Genomic DNA, 24,992 nt, shown 5'->3' on the forward strand with positions numbered 1-24,992 from the left:
ACATCATGGGTGGGAAGCAGGGGCTGTCTTGGTGTTTGGCAACTGCCCCAGTTGTTTGGTTTCCTGCCTATAAATAGATTTTGCTGAAGCTGAGAATCCTTTGTGTTCAGCTGCAACCCTTTCACACTCCCATGGAAAAGTACCATATGAAAACAAATTTATGCTTTACTTCTAACTTCAAATACAGGCACGATACATGCACACAAATTGATGATACACAATCAGCAGATTACGAGCTTTTCAGTGACAGGTTACATGCCTGATTTTGCATAAAGCATATTTGAGTTAAGCATATTCCCATCCATAAGCATAAAGAATATGGGATACATCATCTCACACACACATCGAGTTATATCAGTAGGTCTCTGTTCAGACTACTTTGATTTTCTGTCTTCCTTTCATATCTTTTTGCATACTATGAATTTTCAAGTCCTTTTTACAGTTGATTTTGTAATCAGAGTAAAGGTGCACATTCCATGATTACACATTGAGCACAGCAGCTCCTGGAGTGGGAAAGAGGAACACAAATACTGCCTCCCGAGGGTTGTACGCAAAAGACAAGACAATAACTAATGTGGGAGGTGGAAGGGGAATAGTTGGGAATTGGACGGGAATCCCTGGTGGCTATATGGTTAGGGCAGCACTACCTCTCCAGGCACAGGTATCAAAGATGGCTGGAGCTGCTCTGCAACACAAGTACAGGGTGCCATGGTGAACTCAGTCCAATCCTTTGAATTTGACATTATGGTGGGGAGGGTTGTGAATTGTTGGGGTAATGGAGATGAACATAGGAGATGGACGTGTTGAGAGTCTCAGGGTTAGACTAAGAGGGGTAAAAAACAAAGGTGATGTCCTGCTAGGAGTCTACTACAGGCTGCCTCCCCAGGTGGAAGAGGTGGATGAGGCTTTTTTTTTTTAAACGATTAACAAAGTCATGAAGGACCCTGGATTTGGTGGAGATAGGGGACTTCAGCTATCCAGATATATGTAGGGAAACTAATACAGCGGGGCACAGACTATCCAATAAGTTCTTGGATTGCATTGGAGACAATTTTTTATTCCAAAAGGTTGAAAAAGCTACCGGGGGGAAGCTGTTCTAGATTTGATTTTAACAAATAGGGAGGAATTGGTAGAGAACTTGAAAGTGGAAGGCAGCTTGGGTGAAAGTGATCATGAAATCATAGGGTTCACAATTCTAAGGAAGGGAAGAAGGGAAAACAGCAAACTAGAGATAATGGATTTCAGGAGGGCAGATTTTGGTAAACTCAGAGAGCTGGTAGGTAAGGTCCCATAGGAAGCAAAACTGAGGGGAAAAACAGCTGAGGAGAGTTGGCAGTTTTTCAAAGGGACATTATTAAGGGCCCAAAAGCAAGTTATCCCGCTGCGTAGGAAAGATAGAAAATATGGCAAAAGACCGCCTTGGCTTACCCAGGAGATCTTGCATGATCTCAAAATAAAAAAGGAATCATATAAAAAATGGAAACAAGGACAAGTTACAGAGAACGAATATAGGCAAACAACACAAGAATGCAGGAGCAAGATCAGAAAGGCTAAGGCACAAAATGAGCTCAAACTAGCTACAGGCATAAAGGGAAACAAGAAGGCTTTTTATAAATGTATTAGAAACAAGAGGAAGACCAGGGACAGGGTAGGGCCATTGCTCAGTGAGGAGGGAGAAACAGTAACAGGGAACTTGGAAATGGCAGAGATGCTTAATGATCTCTTTGTTTTGGTCTTCACGGAGAAGTCTGATGAAGGAATGCCCAGCATAGTGAATGCTAGTGGGAAAGGGGTAGGGTTAGAAGTTGAAATAAAAAAAGAACAAGTTAAAAATCACTTAGAAAAATTAGATGTCTGCAAGTCACCAGGGCCTGATGAAATGTATCCTAGAATACTCAAGGAGCTGATATAGGAGATTGAGCCTTTATCTATCTATCTTTGGAAAATCATGGGAGACAGGAGAGATTCCAGAAGACTGGAAAAGGGCAAATATAGTACCCATCTATAAAAAGGGGAATAAGAATAACCCAGGAAACTACAGGCCAGTCATCTGAACTTCAGTGCCAGGAAAGATAATGGAGCCCGTGATTAAAGAAATCATGTGCAAGCACTTGGAAGGTGGTAAGGTGATAGGGAACAGCCAGCATGGATTTGTAAAGAACAAATCATTTCAAACCAATCTGATAGCTTTCTTTGATAGGATAATGAGCCTTGTGGATAGGGGAGAAGCAGTAGATGTGGTATACCTAGACTTTAGTAAAGCATTTGATATGGTCTCACATGATATTCTTCTAAAAAAAACTAGGCAAATACAATTTAGATGAGGCTACTATAAGGTGGGTGCATAACTGGCTGGATAACTGTACCCAGAGAGTAGTCCTTAATGGTTCTCAATCCTGCTGGAAAAGTATAACAAGTGGGGGTCCACAGGGGTTTGTGTTAGGACCAGTTCTGTTCAATATCTTCATCAACGATTTAGATATTGGCACAGAAAGTACGCTTATTAAGTTTGCAGATGATACCAAGCTGGGAGGGGTTGCAACTTTTTTGGAGGATAGGGTCATAATTCAAAATGATCTGGATAAATTTGAGAAATGGTCTGAGGTAAACAGGATGAAGCTCAATAAGCACAAATGCGAAGTGTTCCATTTGGGAAGGAACAATCAGTTTCACACGTACAGAATGGGGACAGACTGTCTAGGAATGACTACTGCAGAAAGGGATCTAGGGGTTATAGTGGACCACAAGCTAAATATGAGTCAACAGTGTGATGCTGTTGCAAAAAAAGCAACCATGATTCTGGGATGCATTAACAGGTGTGCTGTGAACAAGACACGAGAAGTCATTCTTCCGTTCTACTCTGGCTGGTTAGGCCTCAGCTGGAGTATTGTGTCTAGTTCTGGGCACCGCAGTTCAAGAAAGATGTATAGAAATTAGAGAGGGTCCAGAAAAGAGCGACAAGAATGATTAAAGGTCTAGAGAATGTGACCCATGAAGAAAGGCTGAAAGAATTGGGCTTGTTTAGTTCGGAAAAGAGAAGGTTGAGGGCTGACATGATAGCGGTTTTCAGGTATCTAAAAGAGTGTCATAAGGAGGAGGGAGAAAACCCATTCTTTTTGGCCTCTGAGGATAGAGGCAATGGACTTAAACTGCAGCAAGGGAGGATCAGGTTGGATATTAGGAAAAAGTTCCTAACTGTCAGGGTGGTCAAACAGTGGAATGAATTGCCAAGGGAGGTTGTGGAATCTCCATTGCTGGAGATATTTAAGAACAGGTTAGATAGATGTCTATCAGGGATGGTTTTGACATTACTTGGTCCTGCCATTGGGGAAGGGGGCTAGACTCGACGGCCTCTGGAGGTCCCTTCCAGTCCTAGTATTCTATGATTCTAATTCCAATTAAGGCAGAATGCTGTATGGCCCACAGCCCCTTACAGAGATTATGGAGCCAATATATTTAGACTGTCCAGAAAAGGGTGGGACAGAGCAGAATGTGTGAGGATTATCCTGCAAATGGCAACTGAGGCTGCTGGAAGTCAGCAGGTGGCTCCAGTTAGCTGACAGGTTGTTGGGGTCAATGCTGCTCATTCAGGGCTGTGCTATATGCAGACACTCAGGGTAGGGCCTGCAGGTGCTCTGTGAGGAGCCCAGTTTGAGAGCTACATTGGCAAAGCACAGTAAGGCATCCTGGGCTGTAAGGTAAGTGGTGACACAGCTCCTCACAAGTCTGGATAGCACAGGAATGTCATAGGCCTGCCAGCCTCTCTCTACTATCTGCACTGTTAATGGCAGTTGGAGGGTAATAAGCAAATGGAACAAAAGCAAATTATTGGGGGTGGGAGAGTGAGGTTCTGCCAGCAGAGCTGGAAAGAGTGGAGGAGGGAGACCAGTTTCATGTGGCTGGACAAGGGAAGCAGGAGGCAGCATGGTGGAGGAATGGGAGGAAGAACCACCTTTAGATTTGGGGGGAAACAAAGAAAGCTCCCCAAGAGATCCTTCTCCATCATCTCTTAGGCAGTGGCCTCTACAGCCAGGAAGAAAATAATTTTTCCCTAGGTTACCATCCCAGGACCTGTAGAACTTTAAAAACTTACAATATAATTTATTAGGTGATGAGCTTTTGTGGGGCAGACTCACCTCTTCAAAGCTGGAGATCGTGCTAAAGAAGTGCATCTGCCCCACAAAAGCTCATCACCTAATAAATTATTTTATTGGTCTTTAAAGTGCTACATGACTCCTGTTTTGTTAGAATACAGACTAATACAACTACCTCTCTACCACAGGACATATTCAAGGTAAACCTGAGAAGTGGGCAGTAACGCTGCCCTCCCTTCCTGAAGCGCAGGCTGTGGAAGAAAAAGGGTGCAAAGCCCCATGCACTCGAGCACCAGGGGATCCAGAGTCTTCCCGCTTGAAATCCAGGAGGTGTCCAATTCTGATGAGGGCTGGGGCACTGAGGGGCCTCTGTCACCTGCACGCTGCGCTGCGGGTGGCCTGGCCCCCGGGTGGCCGCCATAGAGCTGCTTACTGAAAACAGCTTCCAGCTTTAGAGGACTCCTGGTTAGAAGACCTTCGGCCCCCGAGGTCTTGTGGAAGAGCTCTCAGCTGGCGGTGAAGGAGCTGCTGGTCCTACCAGAGTCCTGGGAGCGGTCCAGGAAGGTGCGTGCTCACTTGCATCATGCTGGACTCCCTGCACGCTGGAGCTAGGTGGAGCAGGCAGGGGGCTCAGACGGCCATGCCCAGGCAGCCGGAGGAAGGGGAGGGGAGGGCGGTCCCACAGCGATCAGCTGCGCCTAGCTCCTGGAAGGGCTACAGCCAGGGGCGGAGGGGGACGGGCTGCCTCCCGCAGAGAGGGTTCCACGCCACTCAGCCGCGGGCGGCAGCAACGAACACGCCCCCGCGGCACCGCCGCTTGCAGCCCCAAGAAACTTCCTGCCCACATCGGAGCCTGCAGGCCGTACGCGCCGGTACTGTAGGGACCGTCCCCGCGGGGTAGCCGCCCGGGCCACACCCCACGAGCAGGGTGTGTGTGTGTGTGCGCCTTTAAGCGTCGCCTCTCGGCGTCCCACGTGTGCGATCAGCTGACAGTGACGTTGCGGGGAGAGCGCGCCCCTGTTCCTGCAACATCGGGCGCTGCGGGTCCCAGGGTCGCTGGGTTGGGCTGTCCCGTCCCGTCCCTCTTGCGCGTTTCGCGGGCAGCAGCCGGGGAGGGAGCGCTGCAGTGACAGCCCGGGGGACCCGCCCCCTGCCTAGGGAGGCGGTGCTTGGGGGGGGACCTGCCTGCCAGAGACCTTACCCCACCCTGCTGGGATCTCCAGTGAGGGACGGATCCCTTGCCCCTCCCCTAGGCAGCAGGAGCAGAAACTCCTCCTTCCCCGCTGGGACTTTCTTGCCAGGCGCAGGGGCCTCCCCACCCCTCAGCCCGGGGGCCTCCCCTCTCAGCAGCCGTACCAGAGACCCCTGCACCGCGCCCCGGCACCTTCCTGCTGGCAGCGGGGACCCTTCGCTTCTCCGCTGGGGTCTTCCTAGCCCGAGTTACAGAGACCTTCCTGGTACCCATCGCAGAGGCTTGTTCCCTCCCTCCTGCACCCCAAAGACTTTCCAGCCGGGAACGTTAGAGTTGCCAGGCTTCACAGATCCGTTAGCAGCAGCAGTAGCAGCAGCAGCAGCAACCTTCCAACCAAGACAGTCCCTGAAAAGCCGCAGACCTCACCTAAAACCATCTGAGAGGAGCAGGGAGCTCCCTGAGATTGCCTAGCAACAACAGACAGTATTCACTAGTACATGGATTATCTGGTATGTATTGGGTGTAAATGGTGGGCTAACGCTGTCTTTCCTTTCCTGTCTTGCACCCTCCTAGTAAACTGGCCGTGCCAGGCTTGTTATATAGCATACTTCGTTATAATAACATTGCATTTGTTGCTAAATAGCATTTTAAAGGCTGTTGGATTGGAGACTGGTGGAACCCTACAGTAAGTAGAAGAGTAATTTAAATCAGCTCTCAAGGCAGCATTACACTACTGGAGAAATCATATTTTATCAGACATAGAATAGGAGGTGTGGGAGCGGGAAGAGTTCTACACCTGATAAAGCCTGATCTTTCTTCAGGGTTCTAAACAAGCTTTTAGGGTGCATACATGCCTAGGTGTGTGCACCTTGAGAACTCTTTCATTAAATCCTTGTCTGAGGCCCTGAGTGGGAAATGAGAGTATTTGTCTTGTTCTAGCTTTATCAGTCCTGCAGAACTATTAAAGGCCAATAAACCAGAATGGTTTTGCTAAAGTGCCCTGCAGCCCCACTCATTTGGTTGTTATTAGGTCTCTAAAGTTATGACCTAGGTCACTGTTTTTCCTAAGTGCATTAACATAGGATATGCTTGAATGAACTAAATTGTAACCTTGGACATGACCAGTACTGCACCTGAGTAGTTTGGTATTCACAAGTAACTTTAATGTTGCTTAATGAACATTGCCCTTGTTTGTCTGCAGAGATTGTATCACATGTGTACTTCAGGCCAGGGTGGTAGTTAATGTTTTTATACTCCAATGTATTGGCCACTACTAAGAAATGTACCAAATGATTAGGCTATGTAGTGAACCAAATATTCACATGTTAATCTGATTCTGGCTTAACTGATTTGTTTAAATTCAAAATGGAAGATTGACAAACTGCCAAGTGTTTATGGTTTTACTTTTTGTTTATTAGTAAATATCTTAAAAGCCAGATCCCTTCTTGCCCTCCCCATCTAGTAAGAAGTGTTAGTTTCCCCTGAGATGAAGGTGATTTATTTCCCCTTGGCATCTGAAGCTCTGACCTTTTATGTAGTCTTTTCTTACATGTGACACACACAATTGTGAATTTTAGTGATTGTCTTGATGATTAGTGAGCAAGACCTCTGTCCTTTTGTTGCAGTGTTGCACCATTGAAATGAAAGCAGCTGTAGCAGCTGACCCGATTTTTCTCCATCAGTAGAGGGAAAAAGAGTTTACTATATTCAACACTTGTCTAAATGCTGGGTTTCAATACATGCAGCTTGGATTTATTTTAGATGAAGATGCTTTATGTTCATGAATTGTATGCTAGGCTTGCATCAGTGAGGGAGAGCTCTGTATAAATGAAATGGTAGGTAAATTTCTCTTCTCTTTAAGAGCCTAGTTAATGGAATACTGGCAGTGAACTTGCTGTGTCCCAAATGCAGCCTTACAGTGGCTTCTCAAGAGCCTGGAGCAGTCTGCTTTCCTTTAAGCAACTTATGTCCAGATCTGAAACAATCTGTCTCATGTACTTTTCACATTAAAGGCTAACCTGTATGACTGCTCTGGGAATTCTGGGGAACATGCATCATTGTAAGAGTGATATGTTTAATGGAGTTTGAAAACTGCTAACCTTGTTGGGGCATGAGGGAGGGAGTAGCTTTTTAAAAAGAAATATAAATACACTTTTATAATTTTTTCCCTGTTCCTAATGTTCTAGCCAGGCCTGTTGTCCATCTCAGTAGTACTCAGTTGTTACAGATTAGTGTATTCCTTTCAGGAGTCTGCTTTGTGTTGCAGAACTCTGAATTTAACCTCAGTTAAAAATGACTTACCTGGAAATTTACAAATAAAAATACAAAAATATTACAGCAAGCTGAAAATTGTTATCTTTCTCATTTTACTATACAATTATAAAATCAATTGGAATATAAATTCCATGGCCTGTTTTTATGGATACAGAAGCAGATACCAATTTTGTATCTGCGCTAGTCTCTATCCTTTTGGTAGTATAACTACAAGTGTTTTTAGAATGTAGCCTCTTTAAGACAGGATCCCAGTTTTTCATCACAATTCACGTGTTGTATAGTGCTCAGGAGCAGGCCTGAAATTTGACCTCTGCACTATATGAAACTTGAGAGTTTGGACTCAACCCAACCTGGCTGAAGCAGTGATGTATATTGTAGGTGGGGAGAGCTGTGTTCATAGCTCAAATCTAAAGGCTTGACCCAGTGTTGACATGGGCTGGTCACTACGCTGCCTTCCTTAGGACCAGAGAACACTGACTACTGATGCTACCATAATTTTCCAGAAGGGAACTAAGCCCCCTCCTACTTCTTCAGATCAGAATAGATGCACTATTCAGCACCAGCAGTTTCAGACAAAAATAGTTATACAAAATAAGGGGTTGAATTTGTCCATATGTGTGTTTGAAAACTCAGAAAGAAGAACAAATTCTCTCTGGCAGCTGAGTATATTTTTTTTTGGGTGACTACAGTGTGTCTCTTTAAACCTAGTGTTTGTTTTCTTCCTCCCAAAAAAACTTGAGATGTGAATTTTAGTTTAGCTGACAACTTCTTTCTCAGCTTTATCTCTTCTGCATCTTTTCTATGAAATAGATTGTGAATGGTAATACATAAGCATACCATTTGATAAATAACAGTGATGCAAGAAGCATTCATAGTCTGCTCTGGTAAAATGTGGGTGACCAGTCAGGTGAGAATTTTCATACCGCTCTATCAGTCTGGCAGACAGAGTCTTGTGTTAAAATACAAATAGTCCTCTGTCACCTTATAGACTAACAGATGTTTTGGAGCATAAGCTTTTGTGGGCAAAGACCCGCTGTTATTCTCTAAGGTGCTACAGGATTTCTTGTTGTTTTTGAAGATACCAACTAACACAGCTACCTCTCTCTGACTTGTGTTAAAATAGAGACTGTCCCTAGCTTGTATGCACGAATGGGAGCTGGGACTGTCGTTGCTTGTATTGTATCCTGCTCTTGATGCTAGGCAGAGTGATTTTTATGGGGTGGCAGGAGAAAATTAGGCATGAGAAGGAAGTAATGAAAGCTAATTTGTAAGTTATTGCCCAAATTGTTTTGTATAATGTATTCCTGCCTCCCCAGCATACATTCCTGTAGCTATCTTGTCCAAGTGGGTTGCAGGAACCAAGTCTAATAATTTGCAATACCTATGAACATTCTCCGGGATGGCTCAGTACCAGACCTGAAATTATCTTTGATCCATGGCCAGAGTCTGTCTCTTTCTGCATTTCAATTAGATCAGGAGTATAGAACCCATAGCACTGAGCACTTTTACTAATTGACTCCCTAACTTCAGTTGTCCTTTTGGGGGGTCAGGGTATTCTGTGTAGTAGTCAAGGTTTATTCCTTTGCTTTGGGAGGGGTGGGAGCCTGGGGTTTAAAAATACAAGGAAATATTTCACATTCTTTGGCCTGGTATATGCTTTGGTACCAGTATAGTTTTTTTTTTTTTTTGTTGGGGGGTATAATTTTTTAAATGAAAAAATCAGTCTGATGCTTTTACTGCATTCAGATATGGGTAAAGGTACTTTGTCAGGGTAGAGCGACTTTAATCAAAGTGATTAATCTCATGATTTTTCGGGTAATCATGCAGATGTAGGGCTGGGAGGGAGCACAGTATGTAATCTCCATTCTCCAGCACTGTAGTGGGAACTAAGTGTTACCTTGACTATCCCTAGAGGTGTTTGTCTAGCAGTTCTTAAAATTGAAGATTATGCAACCTTCCTAGTAACTTGTTCAAGTGCTTTACTACCCTGACCATTCACAAGTATTTCCTAATGTCTGACCTAAATCTCCCTTGCTGCAATTTAAGATTTATTACCTGTCTTGTCCTCAGTGGTTGTGAAGAACAATTTATCACTCTCTCTTTTAAAACAGCCTTTTGTGTACTTGAAGACTGTTATGTTCCCCCTTAATCTTTTCCAGATTTAAAAAATAGTAATTGATTTAAATCCAAATGAGGGTATGTGAAACTAATATGGAAAATTTGTCCAACTGTAACCGTTGATTAAAATTTGTAATAAAATAAATTCAGATGTTTAAAATGGCCATGTTGATAGTGTATCTCTTTTGCGTTTTACAAAACTGCTGTAATACCTTGGCCCCCAGTCCCTGATTTTACATAGTTAAGGAGGTTAATTAATCTTAATGGCATGTATGGTCCCATTGACTTGAAGTCCTTTAAGTCTGTGCACAAGTGTTTGCAGCATCAAGAGCTAAAAATGTATTTTTATTAAACTTCTTTTTTAATGGCATCACATCTTTGTCATAACAAACATAGTGTGGATTGGCATACCACTTCCTGCAGTTTCCATTGGCTAGGAAGGAACAGTGATCTGCAGCCAACAGGAGCTGACATTGTCTGTACCTGTGGAGATGCAGGTGCAGTGACCTGCCGGGGGCTAATCCTAGGGAACTGGATCTGGTCCCTGGGTTGGTATTTGCCCATCCCTGATTTATTCTCTATTCCTTTTTATAATCTGATCAGCATTATGGGTGGGTATGGCTATGCAAGTGGTAACGTGAGGTAAGTTATCATTCATTGGTTTCTGATCTACTTCCATGGTTTTGGTTTTTTTTTTTCCTTACCACTTTATTATTTGTGTTCTTGCAGTTGGGCTGCTGAAAGTCCTTTTATGATTATTTTTTAAGTGAACTATCAGATCAGCTGTTCCATGTGAGACTGCTCTTTACTTAAAACTTTCTAGGCAAGTGTTTCCTCATTGGAGGGAGATCTCACACCAGGCATATACTAGTTCCCCCTGCCCCTTTGGGGTTATAAGGCATTGGGGTATATGTAATTACTTTCTTTTATTACCTATAATGTTACAAGCACCTAATATTTGGCATTCCCTTCCTCCTTACACCCTTGCCCTGCAACCATTTAAAAAACTTATCCCTCCCTCCACATCCCAATCAGTTATGACTTTTCTCTTTTCCGTACCCCTATTCTACCAGTACATACTGTTGCGTTTTATTTTGGCTGGGATGCCCAGTTTCCATTCTTGGAAGTACTGTGCCTTCTAAAGATTGCTGGCTTATCTCAAGGCAGCATCCTTGGGCAACAAAAATGATTACGGGTATGGAACTTATGCCCTGTGAAGAGAGATTAATAAGATGTCACTTTTTATCTTGGAAAAGAGATATGATAGAGATCTATAAAATCAGGACTGGTATGGAGAAAGTGAATAAAGAAGAATTACTTTTACTTACTCCTTCCCACAACACAAGAACTAGGGGTCACCAAGTAAAATTAATAGGTAGCAGGTTTAAAACAAACAAAAGAAAGTCTTTCATGCAATATACTGTCAACCTATGGAACTCCTTGCCAGGGGATGCTGTGAAGGCCAAGACTATAAGAGGATTTTTTTTTATTTAAATTAGATAAATTAATGGAGGATAGGTTCATCAATGCCTATTAGCCAGGAATGCCAGGAAGGGATGGTGTCCCTAGCTTCCATTTGCTGGAATCTGAAAATGGAGAACGGGATAGATGACTTGTTCCAATTCATTCCTTCTGGGGCATATAGCATTGGCTGCTTTTGGAAGACAGGCTTCTTGGCTTGATGGACTTTTGGTCTGACCCAGTATGGCCATTCTGTGATCTTTTTCTCCCTTTAAGAAGCAGGTCAGGCACTTCCAACTTTGCTGATGAGACACTTCACGTTGGCACACGTTCTACAAGATACTACTAGGTAGAGAGATAACATGGGGAGGTAGGACAGTGGGTGTGTATTGCCACCTGCTTGGGATCATGAGTGTTGCGTCTCCTCAGTGTGAAGGAACTCCTCTGCTTAAAATAACTTTCATCTAAAGGAACTTTCTGATATTGTAACCTCAGGCTGTTGATGTGTCAAAGGTTGATTGCAAACCAAAACTTTTATAAGGTCCTTGATAGTTTGGTGGTGCACTCCAACGGCAGTAATTCTGGGGACTGCTTCCTATTAAAGAAACACCCTCTTTGCCAAAATCACAAAACTAAAACCAAAACCTATGTTTAAAGTGTGGACTCCAGAGTCTGGTTCGTAAAAGCTGCTTAAAGAAACTTGCTTGTGACAGCACTGCCTCTCAGAAGAGTCAGTGCAGCGTGACATGCATACGTGCTGTAAGTAGGAGTGTGGGAGGGTGTTGCAGCACAACCTTTGCTTGAAAGGGTTTCCATTATATACAGTTTGGTTCAGTGGATCCCATCACCCCCACTATAAAAATTGGTGACATGGATCCTGGGGAAGATAATGGAGTAGTTGATACAGGACTCTATTAATCAAGATAAGACAGTAACTTAATGCAAATGAACATGGGTTTATGGAAAATAGATACTGTCAAACTAACTTTATTTTTTTTATGAAATTGCAACTTTGGTTGATAAAGGTAACAGTGTTGGGGGGCCAGGAGTGGGGGGCAGCCTTAGCCTTGTAAACCCAGGGCTGTGTGAGTGCAATCCTTGAGGGAGCCTTTCAAGGCTCTGGGGCAGGTTAGATTTAAAAAAAAAAAAGTGTCAGGGATGATGATAGGTCCTGCTGTGAGTGCACAGGACTGGACTCAATGATCTCTTAAAGTACTTTTCAGCTCTGAGATATGTAATCTCCATGTTTTGACGTCTAAGTTTCTTGGCAGGGAATGACACAACACATTGGTTAAATAAGTATAATGATATATAAAACTAACATGACACATTAAATTGATTAAAAACCATCTGACTGATAGTTATGATTCTCCTTTTATAGTTGCATTTTGAGATCTGAGTCTGTTTCCAATGGAGTCCTCCCAATAATCGGACCTTTATCTTACATTGTTTCGTACTTTTTGATTGATAACCTGGAAGAAAACATAAAATCATCACTGATAAAATTTACAGGTGACCCAAAAATTGAGGAAGTGGTAAATCATGAAGAGATCAGGTTACTGATAGAGATCTGGATTAAATGGTAAACTAGTTACAGACAATATGTATTTTAATACGGCTAAACATAAATGTTTATTCCTGCAATGGGGGACTCTGTTCTAGGAAGCAGAGCGCCTCAAAAAGACCTGGTAGATCATGGCTGGATAATCATTTGAACATGATTCCCAGTGTGATGCTGTGGCTAAATGGGTTAATGGTGTCTTAGGGTGGATGCATACACAGGGCAACCTTGAGTAGCAGTAGAGAGATTTACATCTGATTTGGCATTGATGCAACTGCCGCTGGAATAATGTGTCCAGCTTCAGAGCCAGCAATTCAAGAGGTATATTATTAATTTGGAAAGGGTTCAGAGAAGAAATATGAGAATGATTAAAGGATTAGACTCTATATAAGGTAAGTTTTCTGTGTAGTTAGCTTAACACAGGGGAGGTTAAGGGGTGACGTGATTAGTCTGTAAATCACTACATAATTAAGAAATATTTAATAAACTCTTCGGTTTAGCTGAGAAAAGTGTAATATGATCCAAACTGGAAACTGAAGCTAGACAGTTCAGTCTGGAAATAAGATGTAAAACTTTATCAGTGAAATAAGTTGTTCTACTGGCAGTTTTAATCAAAGGTCATGGTTGATTCACCATCACTAACCATTTTAAAATTAAGATTGGATGTTATTGGTTGGTACAACGCATGCTCTGGGAATTATTTTGGGGAAGTTCTATGGCTGGCATTCTGTAGAACATCAAACTAGTTGATTGTAATGGTCCCTTTTGGCTTAGAATCTATGCGTATTATGGGGAGTATTAAAGGTTGTAACTGTTCTATAATATGCGTAATAAAGCTATTGATGTCTTAACTCTACGCACTCCCTGAAGGCACTTGAGTGGGCAGAAAGGAAAGGAGGCAAATTTCTGTTTTCAAATGAAAAGGTAGGTTTGTGTTGCTTCTGGAAATATTAACTGAATTCCATTGATTCCATTCCATTGATTAAATTTATTGACTTAAAGGTCTGTGTTACAAACACTAAACTTTATTTACTTCTTGGTGAAAACAAGAGTGCTTAAATTTCTCCAAGCTGAATGTGACTTTAGTAATTTCATGGAATCTAGCTCTGGAAATAAGATATTGAATCTCCAGAAAGTTTACTTGTCTTCAGACGCAAATATGAAAAAAAATGTTTGAATTAGCAGCCTTCTAAGCTGAAATTGTGTTGCTACTTTATGGTGAGAGCAGCAACACTGGAATATGGCTTTAGATTTAAAAGAATAGTTTTCGCAGGTTTTGGAAATATGCGTAAGTCTGACATAGGTTTCATACCTAGTGCATATTGTGATTTTTAATATAACTAGGGGCCCATATCACTTTGAAGCAAATGGTTCCGAAATTCTTGAATAAAAGCCCCTTTTTTGAAGCATGGGAGTGCTAAATTGTGAGTTTCAAGTTTGTTGTGAAAGCAGAGGTTTTTATTGCCTGGAAACAATGATTAAAATACCTACTTCATTTTAAAAAGAGGAATATTCAGCGGGCTCCTACGTTTTTATATTTTCATTGTTGGTGCTCACAAGTTTAATGTGAATCTCACAAGGCTTGGTGTTTTTCTTATAGCTCTGGGTCAGGGGTGGGCAATAAATAAAGCTGCTGTTATGTTTACCTGCACCTCTAAAGGTATTGGGTTATCACAGAACTCATTGGCCATGAATCACCATTCACAGCCAATGGGAGTGATGGGAAGTGGTGTGGACAGGGACACTGCTTTGCAATGCTCCCATAGGCTGGGATTCGCAATCCTTGGCCAACAAGAGCTACGATCACCCAATACCTGAGGAGGTGCAGGTAAATATAGAGGTGTGGGCCTGGAAGGGACCAACTGCGGTGCACCAGAATTCAACTGCAGTCTGGTATTTGCCCATCTCTGCTTTAGCTCTTGGTGATTGTGATTGTGTGAGTTGGTCTGCCTAATTTTTTGAACTTACCATATGGGGAGGATGTTGAGTGGATAACATTACTACTTCAGATTGTGTCTGCACTGTATGGTTTGTTTTTTTTTTCAACAATACTTTTTTCAATTTTCCAAGGTCTAAATATGTAGAGTTGGAAAAATTGGGATTTGGACAGCCACAGCATTGCAAAAGGAGCCTTCATGTGAGCTGAAAATAGCTGTGCTTTTTTCACATGCATTTCTTTTCGACCTTGGAGGGGTGGGAGGGTCAGCAAAAGTTGTTCGCAAAGCTGGAGTAATTATTTTGAGGGAATAGACCTCTTATCTAAAATTATCCCTACTTGGCTGTGTGAGTGATCTTTTTTGAAAAAGGTGTTTTTTCTGACCACACCTCCAGTGTCGACAGACCCTCAGACTGAGGGAAATTCTTCATTTGGTTTTTAGGAAAGGTTGTTGAGCCATACCTCCTTATCTTTCCTGTTAGGGTATGTCTGCACGTGCCCCTCCCTTTCAGGGGAGGGTATGGGCTTATAAATGGAGTGGGCCGAAAATGCTAAGGAGGTGCTAATATGAATATTCAGTGCCTCATTTGCATAATGCCAACCACCCGGAACATTGAAAGTACTGCTTTCACATTGCAAACTAGCTGTGTAGATGAGGTTCCCTCAAATGGAAACCCTGATTTCAAAAGACCCTTCTTCCCAACTTTTTACTTTTGAAGGAACCCTGTCCACATGGCTAGTTTGCAATTTGAAAGTCGCGCTTTTGACACGTGGGGTGGCTGACATTATGCAAAAGAAAGCACTGAATATTCATATCAGTGCCTCATTAGCATTTTTGACCCACTTCATTTACATGCCCCTTCCAAAAGGGAGGGGCATGTGGAGCTGTAGCCTTAAGGTATTGTAAGATCAGGCTGAACAATCAAAAACATTGGTAGCTTGTTAACAAAGAAGTGAATGGCATATTGAAATAGGACTATGTTGTCATCTCATTAATTCACATTAATGCTATCCAGTGCTATCGTTAGGGGAACAATTAACAATATTGCCATTCTGTTTGTCTTTCTTTGTAATGGAAAGTGTACTTCTCATACTGTGTGAGGGGTGGCGGGGTGGAATTCTTCTTGGGTTTTAGAGGTTTTGGAAGAGACACAGACAAAACTAGGAAATTACTGTAATAGGCATTTGAGGGGCCCTTTTCATAAAATGGAATACAATCATTCCTTGTGAAGAAATGGGGAGCAAGAATCAAAACCAATATTCAGTAGCTTTTCTCAGAAAATGGAGTAAATCTAGATGTTATCCAAGAGCGCTCCCCAATACAAATAGGGAAAAGCCAAAACAAATATTCATACTGGGTTGGCCACAGAGGAGGCAAGAGTCTCAACTACTGCAGGCAGCTGAAGATTCTTAACTGTGAACTCCACCCTGGAGTCAGAGAAGTAGGGGATACCCTTGAATTGCAGTTACTGATCCAGGTTTTGGGGAGGGGGCAATCTTGTGTATGATAGGTATGCCCAACCCCATCTATGACATTAGAGAAGGGTAAAAAGACTAAGTCAACATAGGAGCATTAGGTCGGCCATATTGGGTCAGACCAATGGTCCATCTAGTCTAGTATGCTACCTTCTGACTGTGGCCAATGCCACATTTGGCCAGTGCCAAATGGATCACTTGGAATGACAGTTAGAACATCCATCTCACATCATCTGGCCTCAGCAGTCAGAGGTTTGAGGTTGCGTTCCTGAACATGTTTACTGTAGCCATCAATGGACTACTGTTTTCCACAAACTTATTTTATTCTTTTTTGAAACCAGTTATACATGGGAGGGCTCAGTGTACGTGGGAGGGTGTTTCCAATAGTCACCACTGTAAAATAGCAAACTCCCCTTCCCCTGGACTTCCTACTACCACCTGCGACCCAGATGCTGAGGGAGAGAAGAGGAAACCTTCCACATGCTCCTCTACTGCTCTCTGACCTCAGTTGGCCATAAACCCCCTCTACCCAAGTTCTTCATGCAGGTTTTGCCAGGTGGGGGAAGTGGATATGGCTGTGTGCCCTGGAGCTGAGCTGAACAATTAGGGTTGGGAGGGGAGTGGACAGACATAATGTAGGGGGCACGTCTACATGCCTCCCCAATGTCTGACTCTGCTAGCAGGCCACCTTTGTGCTGCTGCACACCATTTTAGAAACATTCTTTTAACTAGTTACTGATTCAGGAGAAGACCATCCTTCTTATCCTACAATTGCATATTTTAGAGCCTTTGCTGAGGGACCTTGTCAGAGGCTTTCTGAAAGTTCAACTCCACTATATCCTTTGGATTATCCTTGTCCACAGACTTGTTTACCCCCTCAAATAATTCTGGTAGATTGCTGGTGGTCTGCTACCCTTTACAAAAGCTGTGTTGTCTTCCACAACAAATGGTGTTCATTTATGTGTCTGTAATTCTGATGTTCACTATCATTTGAACCAGTTTACCTGATATGGGATTTAGGCTTATTGGTCGGTAATAGCAAGGGTTGTCACTGGTGCCCTTTTTTAAGGACATCGCAGTAAACCCTCGAGTTATGCAGGGATTGTTTCCCTGCAAGTCCTGCATAACTCATATTTTCAGGCAAGTTGACGGGGGGAGCCAAGTTCCTGTTTCCATGCCGCTTGCTGGACCTGGGAAACTGACTAACTTATGGTCAGTTTCCTGGTTCCTGCCAGTGCAGGGCAGCCAGAAACCAGGCTGCCGCTTGATCCCGGCTCCCTGCCACTTAAGGGACCGGGGAAACTAACCAGCCAGAAGCTGGTCACTTTCCCAAGTCCTGCAAGCAGTGGGTAGACAGGAACCAGGCTCCCCCCTCAACATGTGCTGTCAGTTTCCCAAGTCCCGCAAGTGGTGAGGAGCTGGGAGCCAGTGTATGGGGAGAATTCATTCAACTTCTCCACAACAGCCTTGTCTTTCTTGAGTGTTCCTTTTATGATCTTGAACATCCAATGACCCATTGACTGTTTGGCAGACTTCCTGTTCTGATTTACTTAAACTTTTGCTGCTAGTTTATAGGTTTTGTTAGTTCAGATTGTTTTCTGGCTTGCCAAATCATACTTGACTTTCCATTGAATCTAAGTTTGAACTGACAGCCTGTGAATTCTGCAGAATAAAATGTGAAATGTCTTTTCAACTTTTTTGGGTTTGCCTGGGTTTTTTAGTGGGGGAAAGACAGCTGGAAGATTCATGTTTTGCCTCTGATTCATCTAGTCAACTCCTTTTCATAATGGTAATAGTTCTACAAATTCCTCTAGCTCCTGTCCTGATAGCATTGATATTCCATTAGTCCCATTTCATTGTACCTCAAAATCAGTTTTTTTTAACTGTATTTAAGTAGATCAGTATCTCTAAATGGATTTAAAAAGCCGTCTGAAGATTTGCCATGAGTGTGTTATCGGCAAAGGAAAACATGAGCGTTTCTCAATAAGGAGAACTGCATATAGAACTGCAGGCATTAAATGGGGAAACATTAGTGGAATATGCTTAATGGTTGTGTCTCTTTGCTTGGAAAGAAAGGAATCTTCTTGAAACCTTCAATGTCTAACTCAGTAGAGGTGCCACCATTGGGTGTTCTGTAGTCTCTAGTGTAGATAGGCTTAGTAAACTGTGTTACAGACTTCTTTAATCATATGATGTCCAAGTCTCTCTTTTTTTCTCTGGCTTTTTTGGGTATAGTTATACAAAACCCAGAAACTTCTTGTTATCTGTAATCAGTTATAGTTGGTGAGAGTGTTACTTGTTCTCCCTTGTTATGCAGGAAGAGTATTATTACAATTTCTGTGCAACAAATCTGAGTGATCAGTCACTGGATGGTTATTGTTTGCCATGTCTGCAGCAAGGTAATGACTCAAATCTGTACCAAGAAACTGCAGTGAATTAGTAGGCAAAAGCTTCGTTTTATTTACTGTTCTTCTTTAGCATGGTCTTTGGGGATGTGAGGGATGTGAAAATTTCTGTATCTTATTTAGGTGATAACTTAAATTAGTCAAGATACTTCGATCATAATTTGTAAACCTTCTGGGAGAGGCAGAGCTGAACTTTGGCTAGAGTGATTTGGGACAACGACCTCAGGCCCTGCACTTTGAGGGAGGCCTGTGCTTCAGTAAAATCGGGATTATCCTGATATTTTAGACCTGTCTTCCTTGTCCAGACCAATATGTAATTGAGATGCTATTTGTCTCCAATATTCAGGCACGGAGGTGGGATGAGTGGGGTGAGGAGGCAGGCAGCTGGAGTGAGATATGATGGACAGATGGTGGTCTGGTGAGTAAGGAGGCAAGTGGTAGCAATGTTAAAATGCTTAATCAGTTAAGCACTTTAACCTAGGTCCCATGGCCATGACTGGAGTCCTGCTGACTGGCCGTGCTGTTGCTGGCAGATGCCAGAGTTAACTGGCAAGGTAAAATGTATGCTTACTGGTTAACTAGTTCACATCCCTACTGAGTGGCAGGCAGGTGGGTAAGGAGGTGAGCTGGTGTGGCAGGCCGACAGCAAGGAGACTAGTAGGCAGGCTGAGCCCTGGAGGACAGGGACAAGTCTCTTTGTTCTGTTTGTACAGCATGTAACACAATGAACCCTGGTCCATGACTAAGGCTTCTAGACACTGTGGTAATAGAAATATTGAAAAGAAGCTCACAGAATGCTCAGTTTTTGCTACCCATCTCTTGTTTTGCTTCAGATGACAAATGTTTCGTTCTGCCTTTCCCTGCTAAGAAACTAAGAACTAAAACTCCCTTACAGGCATAAATTAGTACCCATGCTGCCACCCTGAGTTCACTGAGGGCCCGCATAGAAGAAAGGGGGTCAGTCATGTGGAACAAGTTGCAGGTCCGGAGTCCAGTATTTTAAAGTGAGAGCTTCTCTCCCTAGTTCTTAAACTTCTCAAATTTAATAAAGGCACTGCAGGTGGTTTTAAAGAAGCACCGTTTTCTGTGAAGAGTAGATCTCACTGAAGAGGCCTAGTACAGAAAATGTCTGCTATGAATGTAAGACTTCTGCTATCTCTTGTGTGTGGTGTTTAGAAGAAATTGCATTTTGTAATTTGGATTCAGTGTGTTAATGAGGAGGAGATACTAGACACTGTTGAACTTATCTTTGGTGTGAAACTAGTGTGCTAAAGCAATGTACTATAAAGTGATAAAAGGAGTTTTTCCATTCTTGAACCTCCATTCCAACCACTAAATCTTTCAATGTGTTTTCCATTGTCTTCCGTTCAAACTTGGTTGGATGCCTTCATAATGGTGGTGAATGAAATGGCTCAGATCCACGGAAGACAGGGCTCCCAATCAGTTATTAACAGTAGTAAGGATGGGGAAAAAAGTCCTTGGAAATTACATGTCAGCTGATAGATTTGTTATCTAAACTAAGTAGTAAATGTTTAAGACAGGATATGACTTGAAATGTGCATATTTTGTTCTGTTGTTGTAGTTTTTGGAGCTCATGTTGGGGGGAGGGCAAGGAGGGAGAAACCAGCCTTTCTTTTTAAATGTGACTGCTACTGTTAGTAGTCCACTGTTACAAGTTACTGTTACTGTCCCTTTCACAAGTGGGTCGAACATAAAATACACTTGAAAAATAGTGCTTTTCGTTACAATTGGAGATGCAAGTGTTTAAATCTTTTTTTTACTTTCATGCTTACCATGTAAAGTCTCTACAGAAAGCAGCAACAAACTGTAAGTAAAAATATTTACAGCACAAAATCAGCTGCAACAGCTAAGTGTTATTTGTGAAAGAATAATAGGATTGTGAGTGTTGTCTGTGGAAGAATCCTCCTTCAGAGGAACTTTTATTATATGATGGCTAAATCTTGGATAAGATCGAGGAAAAACTGCAGTACAATGAGCTCTCTGAACCTCCCTTCAGTTTCTTGTTGGTATAAGGACAGTGCTATAAGGATTCTGTCAGTTGAGGTGGACAAAGAGGTAACTGGAGTAAAAGGGCCAGAATAGATACTTAACTACTTGAACTGTTGTTTGGATTTTCTCATTGTCTGATTTGTGTGAAGATGAGCAGAAACATGGCAGAGCTTCAGGGTACAGCAGCATCGAGTTCAAATAAAACCCTTTTATCTGTATAGTTAGAGCTTGTTATGACACAAAATAGGTTCACTTCAGCCCAAAATATAGCACTAGAAAGCAGTGAAGAGGAACGGACTTGAGACTTTATGTTCCAATTTTGGAAGTACAGAAGAACCTCTGAGTTAGACACCTTGGGAATAGGAGATGTTACAGATTTCAGCTATGAGGAAGCTGGGGTTGCCGCTGAGGTGTGCATGTGAGTTTGAGTCAGGGCTCTCAGGGTGGGTGTTGGGTGGGGGTCAGGGCTTCTGGTAGGGGACTCAGGGTTTCTGCCCTCTTGCAGCTCCAGGCCTTTAGGCTGGAGAATGGGGGCAGGTTAGGGCTACCTGGGGCTTCAACCTTGCAGTAGACATTGGAGGCTGGGCTTTAGTTCCAGCTCCACAGCTCTGCTCTCGGTTTTAGCTGTGGGGGATTGCTGGGACTGAAGCTGCAAGGCTGAAGCCAGGAATGGAGCTGAAATCCTAAACTGTCATACCCCTCAATCAACTGAAGTCCTGAGCCCCAGTGCTCCCCAGGATCAGAAGTCCCCAGATCTCCACCCCGTTGCTGAAACCTCAAGTCTCCCTGTGTGGCTCAAGATGTGGTCTCCCACGCTAAAGCCCTGAGGCAGTGAGTGCATTATTTTGCTCTTGTTTTTATTTATTTATTTTTGTTTTGGTCTCTGCTTCTGCTTGCTTGATTCCTGTTTCACAGGGTCTGTCATTGACCGATAAGTTCATAACTGTGGTGTTTAGGTCTTTGAGGTTCTGCCTGTACTGTAAACAGCAGTTTACTGACATCCCCTTGAAAGACAGACGTGAATGGTAGCAACTCCCTTAATGTTTCACTGTGACATGGAAAAAATATTGACCTGTGTTAGAATCAACAATGTAAACATAAACTAACTGTGGGACTGGGAAGTAATACCTTGTCCATTTCAGAATTCTAGGAATGGCCATCTAGCGTTGTATTTCTTTCCCAGTCCAAAGACCTGTGTACCCTAGTTTAGACAAGCTACATTCTTGCTCTTACTTGTCCTAGTGCAGTTGGATTCCGAAACCATCCACCCCATTAAAGAGCTTGAGTACAATTAAGTTTTCTTTAATGAATGTGACGCAGGCACTTACTATGTACACAGTTTAAAATTCTACAGTAACACTGCATACTAGAATAAAAGTAATCTTAGTAAATTTTGTATTCAGATGTTTAAACTACTCTCTCCACTTCCTGTTAATTTAGGTTGCAACAAAAAATGTTTTCCTTTGCCTCTGTATCATGGTAGAATTAGCTGTATACTTCAGTTTTTAAAAAAAAATGTACAAAATCATAAATGCAGCCTGTCAACTTAAAAAGTTGTAAGCAACAAAAACCAAAACAAAACAAAAAAATTCCTCATTACTAATAACATCTTCTGCTACAAGAAGCAAGAGAAGTTTAAAGACAAGTTTTTATTTTCACTAGATATACATGTCTGCTTTTATTTCAGATTGGGCAATAAAAATCAGTTCTTAGCTTTCATTTTCAGATTCTCTGCACTGCTCAGTTTGACTGGGCCCTTGTGTGTAAAATGTTATTGAATTGTTTAAAAATATAGCAACTTCTTTATTGCAATGGGTTTTAAGAGTTATCACAATATTTTAATGTTTTGTTAAAATTAAAATGATGCTGTTTAAGCCACTTGCCTATTATAAATGTGTATGTATTTACTCCCAACACCAAAAGCATTTAGAAAGCAGAAAATACCAAGTTCAACTTGTTTTGTGGTAAGCAATCATTTGATTGTTTTGCCCCCTACTCCTCCCTTTCTCTTCCTTCAGTCCCTTGAAATAATTTGGGGAGGGGAATGAAGGTTGATGATACTACATAATTTACTTGTTGTTTTTGCAAATCCTGAGAGAGCACAGATGGGGATTCCATAATACCACCATTGGCAAAGCAGACAGAACCATAATTGCTCCGTTGATGGTATTTTGAGGTTTGTGGCTTTCAGACATTTTCAGAGAAGTGTTGATTCATTTGATGTCCTAAATCACAATGGCTTCTCTTAAGGTCATGTGGCTGACATTTTGGTCACTTAGTTCATATGCTAAAAATATTTCAGTTTAAACAACACAGTGAATTCTCATGCACGGAAGTAACCCAAAATGTAAAACTGGTAGCTTGTAACTTTTGTTTCCCAGGGTGTGTCTACAGCACCAAGAGTTATTAACAGAATTTGTGTTGACACCCAAAAATTGCCAAAGGGCGTTCACACTCTCTTCCTCTTCCCACACGACATGTGGCGTCTTTGACAGTGACAGTAATGCACTTTGGGTGTGTATCCCGCAGTGCGGTGTTGTGGGAAGGCAGAGCTGAACCCTGCACATCTTGGGATTCTCCCTGAGTTTTCCCACAGCCCTCTCTGCTGCCTGGAGTGACATCACGATTAGTTTAGTGAGCACTCTGCTTAGGACTGTCAAAGGAACACAGCCGTCTGTCCCCCTCTCCCTGCAGTAGCAGTCTGGTGCAAGCAATAATTTGTTCTTTGCTCCCAAAGGAGAGCAGCTCACTCAACTGTCACGTACTTCCCGGTACGAAAGCTCACCTAATAAACCATTTTGCTAGTCTTTAAAGTGCTACTTGACTGCTTTTTGTTTTGGTACTTCCCAGAGGTTTGAAAGGGATGGGGCACATGCCTGCATGGGAGCAGAGATTAAAACAGGGAGCAGAGCAACCAGGGTATGCATTGTGGGATATTGGTGGGACCTAGTTCTATGGATAAAACAAACAGCAGCTGTTTACACTGGCTGTTTGTGCACAATAGAGAGGGGAAAAGACACATGTTTCTGATAAGGTTGGAAGTTGCTGTTGCTAAAAATGAGTGTTTCCCCTGATATTGCTCTAGTTATTTTGTTGCCAAAGGGCAGTTTCTGTTGAGAAAACTTGATAGTGTTAGACATACCCTCAATGTGAAAAGGATCTCTTGCCAAACTTCACGTTAAAGCTTTTGAGTCTCATGACCTGCAGGAATGCATTAGAAGCACAGGTTGGTGTATTAGATTACATATAAAAATAATTTAATTTGAAGGGGATCTCAGATAGGGGAAATTTTGGTTTTGGTTGTTTTTTTTTTTTGGACTTCACGTGCTGTATGAAGAAGGCTTGAACAGGCCTTTTCGGTGTGGGTTTTTTCATTAGAAGTTTATATTTAGGTTTTGTCCAGCCTTACCTTCATAGTGACCATAGACCCAGTGGAAGTATGGCATCATAACTGATTGGAAGCAGAGCTCTTTGAAAAAAGGGGGCTTTAGGAAATGTGAGTGGGGGGGAAAAGGTGCTTCTTTTCACAAATTCGAAATACTGTTCCTTTTAAATTAAGGCATTACACAGCTTCAAACTGAAATTCAGAGAAGATCAGACTAGAAATATGAGAACATCAGTGATTTACAAATTTTAGGGAGATAAGAAAGGGCCCAGTACCCAGGCGAAAACTTTTTCACACATGCTAAAAAAGTCCAAAAGGGCTTAAATAACTTTGATTTAAAAACCTCTTGCAGACTGTCTTCCAAATTTGACTTGAGAAGGCTGCTGGATTGTTTTTCAAAAACTAAAAATTTGATTTCCTACTAAATATTCTTGGTAATATTAATTTTGTTAGAGAAAGTCTGAATGTATCCATGTCTCATTTGCCTTTTTTACATGGGAAGGAAATACTCAAACTAAAAAATAGCTTTTGTTACTGTTTTATGCTCACTAGGGAAAAGAAAATATTCAAGTGTTTGAAAGCAGAAGTTAGTGTAATTTGCAAAAGAGTATTGTTTGTGTAAACAGGCAAAAGCATTGCTTATACTGTCAAAAGGTTAAATGTGCAAGTGAATAAGAAAGCACTTTTCCTTCTGAGTTTTCCTTAAAACTATTGTCCTCTATGACTTTCAGACAGCATAGTGATAGTTCCTTTGCACAGTGCACTTTTATTTCATTCTTAATGAGTTCAAGAGAAGTCTTTGCCCTTTTGTTTCATATGGTCTCTTTTGATTTCAGTAGTACTTTGGGGGAGCATGACCAGCACTTTATACTCATTAGCGCTGCTTTCCTGTTTGGCGAGTTACACATTACAGATGTTTACAATGCAGACTCTCAGTATAACTTTATATCATGGGCTCTGGCTGTTTGTGTGATTCAATGTAAAGCAGCATCCTCCAAGCATTTCATTAAGGCTGAATGCTGAACATATTCTCAGTTTATCAGTTTTAGCCATGCTAGCATGCAGGTGAGCCTGAATGGT

General features: G+C 42.2%; 1 protein-coding gene across 2 annotated transcripts in view; it reads left to right on the forward strand.

The window, feature by feature from the left end:
- Positions 1-4,428: 4,428 nt before the first annotated feature.
- The window catches only part of ARL15 (ARF like GTPase 15), a 299,281-nt gene continuing 278,717 nt past the window's right edge, over positions 4,429-24,992 (forward strand). Inside the window, exon 1 of one of the 2 annotated variants that reach the window (XM_074995576.1) lies at positions 4,429-5,795. In XM_074995576.1, coding sequence (XP_074851677.1) covers positions 5,784-5,795 — 12 coding nt within the window. In that variant the 5' untranslated portion in view covers positions 4,429-5,783. The remainder of the gene's footprint in view (positions 5,796-24,992) is intronic. The other variant, XM_074995577.1, reaches the window with a different exon arrangement.

The sequence above is a fragment of the Carettochelys insculpta genome, chromosome 5, assembly GCF_033958435.1.
Source record: "Carettochelys insculpta isolate YL-2023 chromosome 5, ASM3395843v1, whole genome shotgun sequence".
Classification (NCBI taxonomy): domain Eukaryota; kingdom Metazoa; phylum Chordata; order Testudines; family Carettochelyidae; genus Carettochelys; species Carettochelys insculpta.